At 41.0% G+C, this 14,572-nt stretch overlaps 1 protein-coding gene across 1 annotated transcript in view; it reads right to left on the bottom strand.

Moving 5' to 3' along the window:
• Positions 1-14,572, bottom strand: part of ush2a (Usher syndrome 2A (autosomal recessive, mild)) — a 202,181-nt gene that overhangs the window by 162,577 nt on the left and 25,032 nt on the right. Inside the window, exons 7-14 of the mRNA XM_030094333.1 lie at positions 14,140-14,241; positions 13,751-13,940; positions 12,173-12,387; positions 9,661-9,882; positions 7,744-7,837; positions 1,065-1,260; positions 733-863; positions 352-553 (exon numbers count right to left, since the gene is read on the bottom strand). Coding sequence (XP_029950193.1) covers positions 352-553; positions 733-863; positions 1,065-1,260; positions 7,744-7,837; positions 9,661-9,882; positions 12,173-12,387; positions 13,751-13,940; positions 14,140-14,241 — 1,352 coding nt within the window. The remainder of the gene's footprint in view (positions 1-351; positions 554-732; positions 864-1,064; positions 1,261-7,743; positions 7,838-9,660; positions 9,883-12,172; positions 12,388-13,750; positions 13,941-14,139; positions 14,242-14,572) is intronic.

The raw sequence follows: 14,572 nt of genomic DNA, 5'->3' as shown, positions 1-14,572 counted from the left end.
GTGATAAATGGTTTCACTCTCTCCCCTGTGTGTCTTTGAAGACCAGGCTCGTATGAAATGCAAAACCGGCCAACGCTCCTCAACTCAACGCATCATGGTTATTGCTAAGCCTTGCTATCAAGGGTCCGTGTTGCGCGTGCAGGAGCAGCGTGCATGCGTGTGTGCCTATGCGCGTATGGCCGTTGTTGCCTTGTCTACACAGTGTGTACGCATCTGCTTTTGTGTGTGCTGCAATTATCACCGGTATGTATTAATTAAGTTGTGCTTCCTGAACAATCAAACTACTGAAGAACAAGAACAGTGTTGGGCTCATGCGCCACGAACACAGATGTGTGTCAGACGTTTGCTGACCTGCAACATGAGGCTTACAGTGGCACCGTCCGGTGCGACGGTCACAGCTGGGCACTGACGAAGTGATGATTGTGCCCACGTCACTGCAGTTACACGATACGCACCCAGCTGGATTCAAGGCCTGGAGGCCAAACCAACCAGGCAAACACTCTGCACACCGACGGCCCGTTGCGGCAGCCTTACACCGACACTGACCTCCTATCTGACAAACAGAAAGAGGAAGATAGAGTGTAAAAAATATGTTGAGGTTTTGATGTGTGAAAGCATTTGAAACATGATATTTTAGTTATTTTAGAATTCTGAGTTTCTTTACTTGTCCAGAAATCATTTTATCATGATATTTCACACACTATTGGCTGTATTGCATGTTTTGCTGTATACCTGAGCACACTCCATGCTGCCATTGATCGTTCCAGCGGTGTCACACTCACAGGGTTGACACACATCAACCGAATATGGATCAGAGTCCTTCAGCCTAAAAAATCCACTTTTACACAGCTCACAGTTGTTGCCTGATGGTAAGCGACACAGAGATGTACAGTAAAAAAGTCAAGAAATGGGTGAAAATAGACAGCAATGGGGAAAAGTTTGTGTTGCGACATTACTGTCAGCCTACTTTGCTGTTGGATCATAAAAGTTTAGGGCTGAAGCACAATATGTCACCATATTAGGAACACTTTAAGAAACACCGTTGAAAGGATTTGAAATTGTACCTGTGGTGTTGTGCATGCAGTTGTCACAGACCCCTCCTCCTCCCTGATAGTGCTCATCTGGCTGGTCATCAGTTGAAATATCATAATGGCAGGAGAGGGCGTGGCTGTGACACTGACAGGGCCGACAGTTCATGGGTTGGAGCTGATTGCCAGACTTGAATGGTTTGTCATTATAGAGAGGTTCACAATCCTGGCACTGTAAATATAGACAAATAATAATTATTATCTCTACAAAAATGTACATAATTATTCCTTTTTTAGTATTGAACTCAGTAGCAATCCAATCTTCAAGTGAAATTTTATGATGAAATGAGAAGGTTTTGAAAAATTTGACCAAGGGTCACCCAAGCCGATTTGACAAGTTAATGTAGAGAAAAAAAATATTTGGATTAACTTTAGTAATGCACATATGCAAGAAGAAAATTGATGGGGGTAAAACCAAAAAGATATTTTGGCAAGAGATTATTAAGCTGCATAAAATCACAATGTGCACCGAAGACTGAAGAGGACTGTTGAAAAATTGTCCCATAACAAGTGAAATACTTGCTTTCATGAAACAAAGAGCAAGACAGTGAAAAACTGAAAGAGAAAGGGAGGGTTTGAAAAACAGAAAAAAAATCAGTGACTCTCGTAAATCTAAATCGAAAAAGAGGGATTAATACTACACATAACTTAATAAAAAAACACAGAGGTATTCTCTATGAACACACACACACACACACACATACGACAGGGAATTCAAACCACTAATGAGGAGTGACTTGCAACAGCCAGCATTTTCACACAGTCCCACTTTCATGTCAAAATAAACATACCGAGGTGTGTGTAGGGGTGGAACAAGGGGGAAAAAATGATATAAAAAATGCAAAATGCATTTTCTGTAGCAGAAAGCAGCAGAGGAGACAAGCAGCAAGTACAAACCCTTTGATTTTGTTCAGCAGTCAGTACAAATTATGGTGGACAAGGGGGGCATCAAATGGCGGGATTAAAAATGTATTAAAAAACACAGGAGTTCCTCCCATGTGTGACACATGCAGACCTGCACTGGGCCCATTATGTATGACACACAGGGGAGGGTGGAAGGCCGGGGGGGGGGAGAGGGGGGAGAACAGATGGAAATGAGAGAAAGAGGCTACTATTTTGTATATGATAATGATAGAGAGTGGGGGGAAAAATGCTAAAAAGGTGATGAAAACAGAAAAGGGAATGACATTTTCGATAAGAATATATCCACACACTCACAGACAAAAATAACAACAACCACAGTGTGTGAAGATAAAATGTGTGAAAGGGAAATTTCATGTGTGTAACCATAATGCAAAACCTGTGACATATACCCAAAAAATATATATGAGAGGAGGCCAGTATAAGCTTTTTCCTTACACTAACTGAAAGGCCTTTGTACGATAACAGCGACTCACAAAAGTTTGACGGTAAATCGTAGTTAAAAAAAAAAAACATACGAGATGTTCAGCATTACGCATCCTTCATCTGAGTTTCTTGTTCATCACCACCGTCTTCATGTATTTATTCCATGACTTGTAAATTAATCTGAAAACAGGGGCAGGATCACGTCACTCACGCTCAGAGGTGCACCTTTCTATTTTTGAATTCTTGCTTAGTTCTAGCAAAACCGATTTGTTTACCAAAGCATGCTCTTGGTTGGCTGTGTGACAACAGCAGCTCATAAAGCAGCAGCAATCCGCTCACCCACACACACAGGTCTCCCTCTCACATGCTTGTGCACGCACTCACGTACACACACACACACACACACACACACACACACAGGAGTGTGTATCCTGGGACAGGTAATTCCATAAGAAAAGTGAGCTGCTTGCATGTTCCTGTTTGTTCCGTCAGCCTGCCTGCTCCTCTGTCTGTCATGCTGTTTGGCCTGTCTGTTGTCGTACCTGCAGTGGCTTCCTCTCTCCCTCTGCGTTTGTCCACACTCCTTTTCCCCTTATTCTGCCCATCTGTCTTTCCTTGTCCGTCTGCGCTTCCCTGCCCCAAAACCGTTTCACATATCAAAGGTACTTTTCTGCCTGCACTTCGAAAAGAAAAGCTTTCACTACTTTTCACTCCTCATCTCATCCGCTGAGGATGAGTCCAACAGCAAGCTGCACTAAGTTCCTCACTCCCCTATCTTTCTCTTTTCATTACTCATCCATCTTTCTCTACCTCGGTGTCTCCTCCGGCGTTCCGTCCTCACTTCTTCTGCCTCTTTTCTGAAGAGCAAATCACTCTGTATATCTCTCCTTGCTACCCACTTCTCCCCTTTCCTCTTTCGCCTCCCCAGTCTCCAACCGTGTGTTCTCATAGCCACGCTGAGTATGTGAGCTGGAAATATTACCATACCAAATGAAAGGGAGAGGAGTTTTTTCTTTCTTCTCTTTTCTTTTCATTCCAACATTGCGTTACCTTCCCTCTCTCCCAGCCTGCTAATTAGTCGAGGGACTGGTGTTTGGGAGTTAAAAGAAGAGCGCGCACGTTCATTCTCTTCCTCATACAAAAGGTTTTGATGGTGCTCCATCATCTGCACACAGTATCAGCTGCAAAAAGGAGGAGCACGCAAAGAAGATTGAGTTTATGTGGCTTTTATTCTGTTGCTTTCATCTTCTTCACATGGTCAGTCCGCTGTAATATTTTCATCACTAAAAACAACTGAAAATTAAGTTCCTCTGTATGCTCTTGTGATGGCAGGGCATCGCTGTACAACTTACAAGTACAGGAACTTTATCAATGGCCTGACTTTTCCTATTCCAGCAATTACTATCCTTTTGAAAAAATGTTATCCAACTATCAAGGTAAAGGTACTAAGCAGTGGCAAAACACCAGCAGGACGTGAAAAAAACGACTGCAGGATCGGTAATGTTTGTTTGACTCCAGTTTTTCAGCTTGAAAGATATCAGTGAAGGCAGCAAGTGAGAGAAAATGATAACATCTTATTTTCACTCTGAATGTTTCGACAAAACCTGCTGAGTGAGGAGACTGCTCTAATGGATATGTGGACATTCAGATGGTCTGTCATAGCAGTGTGTGTGTGTGTGTGTGTGTGTGTGTGTGTGTGTGTGTGTGTGTGTGTGTGTGTGTGTGTAAATCTGCTGGGACAACTCATCCTATCCTAAATGCCATGACCAATTTCACGCTCTCACTGGAAAGGTCGTGGCTCTGGCTTGCTTATACGTGTGTGAGCAGAGCATGTTTGTGTGTGTACACATCCATGCTGCATGCACCTAAAGTTAACCTGGTTAAATCCAGACCGGGGAAAATCTGCTGCTGAGGCAGACTTGAGCAGGACAGATTCTGGACGAAGCCACTTAATGTCAGTAGTCATCAATATCTATCACACACAGAGAGGTAAACAGAAAATCAGGACAAAAACTATATATGGGGGGAAAAAAATAGATATATAAACCCATAACCACACACACAATTTATCAAGGATCAAGTCAAATATTGCATGGACTACTTCTACTTGTACTCATGAAAAGATTCCTGATCCCACCGGCGAGTACAACGTCATGCGTCAGCAACGTAAGAGAAAGCGTCAACATTGTTTGCAGTCTGAAGATTATTATCAATGAGAGTGACAAACATAAGGCAGAGTGTAAACTACCATCTGCCTAAATACCAAAAGGAGGCGAAAGACATTTGGACCACCGTAGTTCGCCGGACGTCTCTCATTACTTTAACTGCTCAGCACATAACTCTGAGTTATGCTTACACACTAAAGAGTTTTGGGGCTCACACAAACTACATGTTGCAGGTGCGCGTAGCGTTAGTGTAGAGGCTTTGCAGAGGCGGTTCTTGTCCACGTATAGCCTTCGCACATCGTTTACGCATGGAGTCTGAAATTATGGCATTTATTGAGTACTCGTATTGGTACTCGGTATATGCAAATAGCTAAAGGTTGATACTTGTACTTGTGCATTGAAAAAGTGGATCTGTACATTTCATTACACATTATTAAGTTCTCAGTAAAGCCTGATGCAACAGCCTTTCAGGTCTTGGAGTGCAAACACCAGAGGAAGACTTGACACAGATGTCGTGTGTTAATCTTATTCAAGATGACACATTTGCACTGAGGGCAAGATTGGATAACATTAACTAAAAAAATACAATCAAACACTGAAAGACAGAATATGTATAAGTAAAAATAGTGTGTGAGATGTAGAGTATAGTGCATGATATAGCTTTCAGACATGACGGACTGCATCACATGTGAAGAAATGTACAGAGACAGAGTGACAGAAGGAGAGATCAAGTGTGACGCAGAGTGCACATAAGAAAGCATCAAAAGACAGAGCAAGAGTGTGTGTGTGTGTGTGTGCCTGTGTCCATTTTGCTGCACGTGTGTTTAAGTGTGTGGGTGAGAGAGAGGGGAGAGTTTAAGTGTGCGTCTTCTAAGGCCCCTGTTGATCATCTTGACACATGTCTGAGCATTTCTGTCACTTTAATGTCACTGTGGAAATTCTGCAGATTAGTACAACATCCGTCATGGTGCAAGGCCGATCCAAGTCAACAGAACGCATGCAATATTAAACGCTAATATTCCCCACAGCCTTTTATGCTCCAATATTACAAAGACAGAAGAAAGGTCCTGAATATTCACTCGCGGAAATTACATGGACAGGTCTGTCAGAAAGTGCACACAGGCGCACACTCGTTCGCATGATCACACATCACACAAAAAGGGCTGTTTGTAGAGACATGCACGTGTTAGACACTAATGTATTTCAGAGAAGCACGGCTCCTGTAGGGATTAATTTACATGAAATATATTTATATTGCTGATTTCCACTGCACCTCTCTTACACAAAAGAACTAATGTATGTATGACAGAGAGGAAAAGAAGCAGCTTGGGAGGAAAGACAGACCTGAGACAGTCAGAAAAATGGAAGAGACGGAGAATGAAACATGAGAAACAGAGTCAAACACAAATGAATTAAATACTTAGGAAGTGAGGCAATAAAGAGTGAGGGGGGAAAATGAAAACGGCTGAGTGAAATGAAGCGAAAGACAAACAGAGAAAGAAAGGGAGCTGATTAGAGATGCATGCTGAGGGAATGTCATTGTTCTAGTCGATTTGAGACATTATTTAAACTGAGACCCGGGAGAGAAAGACAGAGTATGAGAGAGAGAGAGAGAGTGAGAGAGAGAGTGAGGGAGAGAGGGAGAGAGAGAGAGCGAGCGAGCGAGCGCAACTTCGACAAAGAGAGGAGGACCGAGGTGGAACGGGGACCTCGTGAGAGGGAAGACGTGGTGTATAAAAACCAAAAGGAAATCAAAGAATATTGGAGAGTTTCCTACGTTGGTGTGGATGAGAGCATTTATTCAGCGTCTCTTTCAGTTTCTCTTTGTGCATTTAGAAATGCAACTTTTGAATGCAAGAGCTTGAGCTGTGGATGCTCACTAAGCCACACACACAAACACACACTCAGACACACACATACACACACACACACACACGAGTATGAATGATACATAAGTAGTGAATAATGCAGGCTGTTCTGTGCTACAGTGAGGTGAAGCAGTCATAGTGAACATTTGACGACTGACCAAACGCAGGTTTTTGTTGGTTTGACAACTTCTATTACACAAGTACAAGTAGAACAAGTAAAAGCAGCTTTGCTGTGAGCAAGCAACTGGTGAAAAGGTGGTGATTTGCAGTAAATCAGTGCAGTACAAAAGAATGCATTCTTGCCAGACTTATCAGTAAAATAATAAAAGGCAGTTGAAAAATTGGATACTATAATAAAAACAGTATTTAAAAAAAAATAAGATGATTCTCAAGTAATCTAGAAGTTACTCATTTCATAATGTAAAAGCTGGTAGTGGGGCGTGCAACCAGCAATGCAAAGCTGGTTGATGCTAATTCGCACACAATTCAGCATGATTCCATTTGGCAAAAGTCAGTAAGCTTTCAGTGGATTGGAAAACATACTTAATGATACATTTTTATGACGTATTTCAAGTCAAATCTATTAATTTGCATTGACTGATGTCCATGCTCAAGTTACTGATGGAGCAGGGTTATTGTCAGGATATGCGTCTGGTTATTTGTCTGGAGATGTATTTTATTGTATTTTACTGACTTGTCTGTTTCATCTCCAGCCTTACTGTCCCGCAGATCATCCAGTTTTACAATGGGATCGGAGAATCTCGCCACTGTCAGCTGACTTATTAACCACAATGGATCTAGCAGGAAATGACTGGTTCAGCTAAAAGACCTGGGAAAGACCAGACTACAGAAAAGATCTTATCGAAACGATGAGTCTTCTACAAGTAGGAAAATACACCTAAAAGAGGTTGTTGTGTTATGTGTGTTTGAGTGAGAGACAGAGAGAGAGCGTGTGTGTGCGTGTGTGTGTAATTCATTAGATAGGTTCTCTTGTCATTAAGAAGGAAAGTGCTTAATTAAGACCATGAGGAGATTTTTACCCTGGGGGTTTCCTCTGTGCTGACCATGCGTAAATGGGTGTTTGCGCGCATGTGAATTTGTCGTCTAAAACATAATAAGGGTTTTAAAAATGTATGGATAACAGGCACAACAAAGCAGACAAAGACATGAGCAAAAGAAAACCAAGCAAACTTGGATCCAAATCGATTAAACTTGTAAACACCGCCTAACTCCGTTTGGAAATGTTTAAATGGAAAGTGTGTGTTTGTTACTCACATTGTTTCCTTGTGTGTGGCTCTCAGGCAGACACAGGCAGCGATACGGTGTCACACTTGTGTCACAGTGATCTGCGTGGCCGTGACACTCACACCTGACCAGGTGATGAAGACGAGACAAGCGAGAGAACAAGAGTGAACACAGGTACGTCCACGGTGCTGGATTCTTGCTTCACTGCTTGGACGGACGTTTTAATGAAAAAAAACACTCATGGCTGATAACCAAGAGTAAAGCAAATGATATGACAGAAGTCCTCTCTCTGTCAGGTTTCTGTCAAGACCTTCCTCATCCATCACCCATGAACAGCAGCAGTCGTGCCAGTGGAAAGTTCCCATTCAACATTTATAAATGCCAACCCGTGAATTATCAGAGCAACATAGCAGGTACCAGACAGGCCTCTCTCCTTCTCTCCTGCTCTCTCTCTCTCACACACACACACACACACACACACACACACACACACACACACACACACACGCACGCACCTCGACAGTTATTCAATTATTCATTCAGATATTCAGTTGCTTTCTCTCATTCATTCTTTCCTCTGTATCCTTTTACCCCGTGTTCACTTTCATGCAATTCCTGTGAAGAGCTGGGTATTCCGATTTAATATGGAGCACAGAAACTCTGAATTTTATTAACAGTTCTAATCCAAAGGCATTTTGGATAATTGTTACTAATTTGTAGTAGCCTGCATGTTTTGGCTTCGTTGTTTTTGGGATTAGAGAGAGCAAAATTTCATTCACTTAGAAAAGTTACTAATGTGTTAACATTAGGTTAAAGCTGGGGAACCTTTACAAATACTTTTGGGCCTTCACCGTTCTGTCTGTGTGCGAGTAATTTATGTGGCCTCATTGTTCAGTGTATACATGTACAAATATTTCTAATCGAAATAAAACTTTAGATCACGTAAGCATTGTCAAACAGCCACTCACCATGTTTAACAAAAGCTCGCCCAGATCTCGCCATGTGCTTCTTTTGAACCCCCTCAAAAAATTCTGCATCAATGTTACTTTGGATGCATTATTGTCACAAAGAAATGTTGATCAGAGCCTCTTTTTTTTAAAGAAATTGGAAAAATCTTACATTACACTGACGTTAAAAACAACCAATAACTATGCTGTATTCAAATAGCAATACTAAAGAGAATATACAGGCACACAACACAACCGCTGACGTGAAAAACTCCTCACTGTGTCTATTTACAGGGGAGAGGGAGAGAGAGCGAGAGATGTGAGGGAAGACTAAAAGAGAGAAGGAGGGAAGGGAAGGGAGGAAGGAGGCACAGATGAGATTTCAGCAGCTCTAAATCTCTGTTTCTCCTACTTCACTGTAACAAGCTACTAATTAAAACAGCTTAGAGGGAGGGGGAGGGAGAAGGAGAGTTAGAGATGATTGCCTCCTGCATAATCCTATAATTACCAGAGTCATAAAAAACAGTCACTCTGTCAGTCTAATGAAGAGATGTGTTCACAATTATTCCCAGAAAGCTTGGCTGAAACTCAACAGTCTGTGTCAAAATATTTTTCTCAGACTGCGCTCACTTAGTTTTTACAAATCGACTCTGAAAAGGTCGTCAAACGCGTCTTCTGCGGCACTCATATCAAATCTGGGAAATGACGGGGGTGAGTGTTAACAAAGGAAATTACGAGCATGATGCTCATTGTGCTTCTTCAACAGTAATTTGAGAATTTGTTAACCAAGGAAGATATCAGCACACTCACATTCAATGCGATGCGAGATTAACATAAACCATTTACAACAGACAACATATTTAGCATTGTGAGTTTGTGGCGTGACAGTTTTCTACTTCTTTTCCACCACAGCTGTGAGGACACCAAATAATTATGTTTACATTGACCGAAATCCCATCTCCAGCTACAATGATCACATAATAAAAACATAACTTCTCACCGGCCACTGATGGTGATCTCACTGATGGTGAAGTATCTGTGTCGCTGGTTCACCCCCACTGCTCCGGTGTGGTATTGCCCACTTATATGTATCCTGACTTGGGCAGCTTGTACCATCTGCTGCAGAGCACGAGTGTTGTAGAAATCATTATAACCTGGCCTCAGGTTTGGCTGTGTGGTCAGCAGGCTGAACGTTATGTTTCCTCCTGAGAAAGGAACGTCACTGCAAAACAGGAAGCAACCAACCAAAAAAAAAACAAACAAAAAAACAAACAAAATTAATCCAAATAAATATCAGAAAAAATTGCACAGGTGTAATAATCTAAATGCACATTTGCTTGTCAGGACAATAGAACAATATTTTATTCTATTTGTTATTTTTATTATACAGTTTATAGAAGAAAAAAAACACCTTCTTCTGTCAGAACTGATTTAATATTTGCATACACAAAAAAGGGGAGAAAAACTTACATGCTCTTTTTGCTTTAACCTTAAGTAAATATATTGAAATGATTAAAACTACAAACACCAACTAACATTTCACTCAGAGGGAGTGTGAACATGTTCAGATGTTTACTGTGCTGTGCAATACTTTAGATATTAGACTTATTTCATATTTATTTTTTATTGTTTATTGTATTTATAATGCGGCTTGGTGAAATTTTTTTTTCGCTATACACTTGGGAAGCTGTTTCGTTCTTATCATGTCACCTGGTTTGAATAACAGTAAAAGGAGTCCGCGTCTGAGTCTTTCATTCCTGTAAAACTGCATTCTTAAAAACTTCTCATCAGTGATGAAAGTCCTGTTTACTCTACAGTGTCTCTTCACATTACTTCCTGAGGCCAGAATTTGCTTTTGAAGCCGAACGATTGAGTCTCACATTGAATTAAAGTTTCTAAACAACATCTCAGAAGTGAATGGTATCAGTTAAGATGTTTGTTCCACTCACTAACTCCTGTGCAGGATGTTAGCGAACTTTGGGTACATTACACAAACAAAAAAAGAAAAAAAAACAGTGATTCTGCAACTTTTTTTCATCTCTACAAATACAGACAACATGATCACCATGTGAATTTGCTGCTGTTTGATATCTATTAATCGAGGAATACATGAATTCATATATGCTACTGCTCACATTGAAAATAAAAGTGATTTGGATCCATCTCTCTTTTTCCTAAATTTTCTGGAATACCGGTTGTCACTTCACTGCTTTTGTTCCTTAGAATTGCATGTTTATCTGTACATGTAGACCAGATAGAAACATGAACAAACAAAAAAAAAAAACTGACTGAGGCATTTCTAATTTTATCTTGCCAAACACTCTGTTGGGCTCAGAGGAGGCAATGTGTCTTGCAGGATTAAAATTTGGGGAAAAAAACCATATTAATCTTGCCAGATCAAATACTAGTGTTCTTTTTGATGCAATTATCAACCACTGAGTGTGTTAATATGTTACTGATATGAGGTTCAATTGCTCTTATGCCAATTTAACTAATATGTATAACTGCGCCAGGAGAGGTTGCCTGTGATATCATTTGTCAGTCAAGTGAAAAATAAGCAATGACTACATAATCTGTGATCTATTCATACCTGTTCCATCTAGTGCCAACCAAGCCCTTGATACATGCAGCTATGCCAAGATTGACAGTGTGAGATCGCGTGTGTGTTAGTTAGACTCTGTTCCAAGTCCAGTTCTGTATCTAGTGCCAGTTGAGAGCCTGTTACCGGTCATGTGCCAAGGCAACGCTGTAGGTGGTTAGCTTTATAGATCTAACTCCGGTAAGGGTGCCAGTGTGTGCGTGTGTGTGTGTGTGTATACGCACATGCAACATAGATTTCCTTTGATTTCCTTTGGCCTATGATTTGTGTATTATACGAGTGTGTGTTTAAAGTGAACTATTATACGCAACATTCACACTTCTTTGGTTTTGCAATAAATTTGCTATCTAATCTCTTCAGCACTGATGCGGCCATGACCACCCAGGAGCTTTACGCAAGGCAATGTGATCCCACTTTGAGGAATGTGCTCCCAGTTAGTTTTCATCTTTTCCCCAGACAGATGATTCAAAGTGTTTTCAGTCGGTAAGATCAGGCTGCAGCCTTTAACAAACTGATGACAGCATGAGTCAAGGTAAAACAAAAAAAAAAAAACTCATTCCACTGCTGACAGCAGTACAGCACCTCCTAATAAACAATATGTTTACTTTAAATAATTCTAAAAAGATAAATGACACTATCCAAAAAGTGACGCTTAATGCTGTTGTCCAGTGAAAACAAAATTGTAAACATTTACCTCAGCATGTATATATGTTCTTAACTTTTTTCTAACGTTTTAGTCCACAGGGAGTCCTTTATCTTCCATGAAATAGCAACATTTGGTTGTACTTCCTAATTTTCTTGGACAGTGTGTTTGACTGATTCCATTCACTGATATTTAAATACATTAGTAGATAGAGGGCTTTCATTCAAAACATAAGGCCAACGTCGACAACAAACCTGTCAAATATCCTACCTGGGCAGCTGCAAACAGTTGACAGAGTCTGGTCGTTGTAAAGGCTCATTGTTTTGCATTTCAAACACGCTGCAGTTTCTGGCCATATACTGCCAGTCGATCCAGGGCCGTTCTGTGGCGCTGCCGCTGTCAGGCTCCGTCAGATCAAGCTTCCGCCTCTGGATCAGAACAGACTCGGGCAAGAGGCCACCAAACTGAACTATGACGTAGAATATCTGAAAAAAAGAAACGGGAACAGCTTGGTAACAAAAATTTAAAAGCGGCGAACTTGTGCAATTTGTCTGTCACGGAATTAGAAGTTGAAATTAAAAAGTAACTTCAAACTAACATATGATGAAATGCCAAGTTTTATTTAAACACTGTACAAGACCTTTATTAAATATATACGAACAGCTTAATGTTAGGAGTAAAACAGGACAGGCAATTTCTAATACAAATTGAAATGTTTATTGTCAGGGCACAGGATTTTGCATCAATTGACATTTTATTGAAAATCATAAAATGTGCAGGTCCTGTAACAGTAAAACATGAATACAACAACTCAACTCAACACCTGGATTGTAGCCGAGTATACAGGACCACGGCCTGCACTCTGGCTCGATGTCATGAGAAGACACAGACCTTCTCTGTGCAGAACCAACAGCAGAGACACAGCCAAGGTCTTCACAATAACACATTTTGCAAGTAAGATTGTGACATCGTGCTAGACTGACACCGCCGTGCCATCACTACATAAACTGATAAATTTTATATAGTGGTATCGCACTGTGCACCTTCGTGAGACACCAAGACACTAAATGCATTAAACCTCGGTGTATTAACATATAATGCCCAATTTCCCACGCAACACTGCCTCGAACACCAAAACAGACCCTAAAATGAAATTTGACTCGGCCAATAATTTTGTATTTGGATGACCTATAATTATAATTAAGGGTTTCAGTTTAAAGGAGACGACCCTCACGCCGCATACACATGCGTGTGTGTGTAGGTGTGTGTATCCAAAGTGTTATCTGGCACTACCAGTGGGAGCTGGGACACTGGGCTACACAGCAGGCAGCGCATTAAGCCAAACAGCACTGCGCAAACCCCCAAACGCATGAACACACAAACCCTGAACTTCAGAAGGTGTCTTTTATCTCGGGACTCGAGTTGAGCACCCCAATCAGGACAGCTCCCAAAATCCTGCCCAAACACACACTTCAGAGAAACCGGGGCTGAGACTTTTGACAGCCTGAGTGTCAAGTGCGTCTGAGCCCCCGCAACAGCGTTCACACTGAATCAACACACAGAGAAACCTCCCGAACCTATCAGGTTTGGCTGACAAAGAAAAATGTTACAAAAAACAAAACAGGTACATTAAAGAATTTAAATTATAGGTTAAATAAATTAAGACAAGTTTGAAAATGCCACACTCATTTAATTACAGACTGGAAATGTTTTTGCTTTGAAGGAGCATTGCCACGTGAACGATAAAGCCTTTGTGATGAGAAAACTGCAACATCTCACATCATGCTTTGACTTCATACTCAGTTAATCTTTGTCCTTACGCCACATGCTTTATATAAGATGCATTACCTGGTACTGCCCATTAGCCAGATCCACCGTAATGGTGACTCCTTCATCCAGTTCATGTTTGGTCATGACCTTAGACAGCCATGTGGTGCCCATGTCGTGATCATTGATGTAACTGAGCGGATGGGCATTCAGGTTCAGTCTCAACACTCGGTCATTGGTGGTGTCCTCCACAGCGTTGGGAATGCAGTATCTGGTGAAGGAGACACCATGTATTGTGATTATTTTATGCAACAGTACAGTTAAAACATTGTAAAATTCAACATAGGAACTCTTTACCAAGATTTTCAAACAGCATGTCTTACAGCAAACACATTTTTAAACAATCAGTTAAAACTTTGCTTTGGAAAAAATGAGTCATAAAACAAATGCAGAGAACTGTGATACAGTACCTTTCAACTAAAGGGTGGACTCTTGGGTGACTCGGAGGACAGCGGCAGTCAGACTGGACATGGAGCTCAGGCAGAGTCCCAGAGAACAACTCCACTATCTCTCTAAAGAAGAAGCAGCGTTTTGCAGTGTATTACAGTACAGAGGCCAAACGTAATTCTATACCAGATCAATCAGAAACTGAAAGAGACAATCATATCATAATCTCGTGTGTGTGTGTGTGTGTGTGTGTGTGTGTGTGTGTGTGTGTGTGTGTGTGTGTGTCTACGTAGTATAAAAAACTGTCTTAACAAAAAGTCTTATAATGAAATTAAGTTCAATATTAGCAATAATAACAAAGAAATGTGATATGTAGTAAAATAGAGTCAACTGGCAACCATCAAACATCGGCTTTAATTCTAAGATGATCCTAAAGCACTTGTTGATGGGCTTTCA

Source organism: Salarias fasciatus, chromosome 1 (genome assembly GCF_902148845.1).
Source record: "Salarias fasciatus chromosome 1, fSalaFa1.1, whole genome shotgun sequence".
Classification (NCBI taxonomy): Eukaryota; Metazoa; Chordata; class Actinopteri; order Blenniiformes; family Blenniidae; genus Salarias; species Salarias fasciatus.
This window is presented reverse-complemented; position numbering and strand designations above follow the sequence as displayed.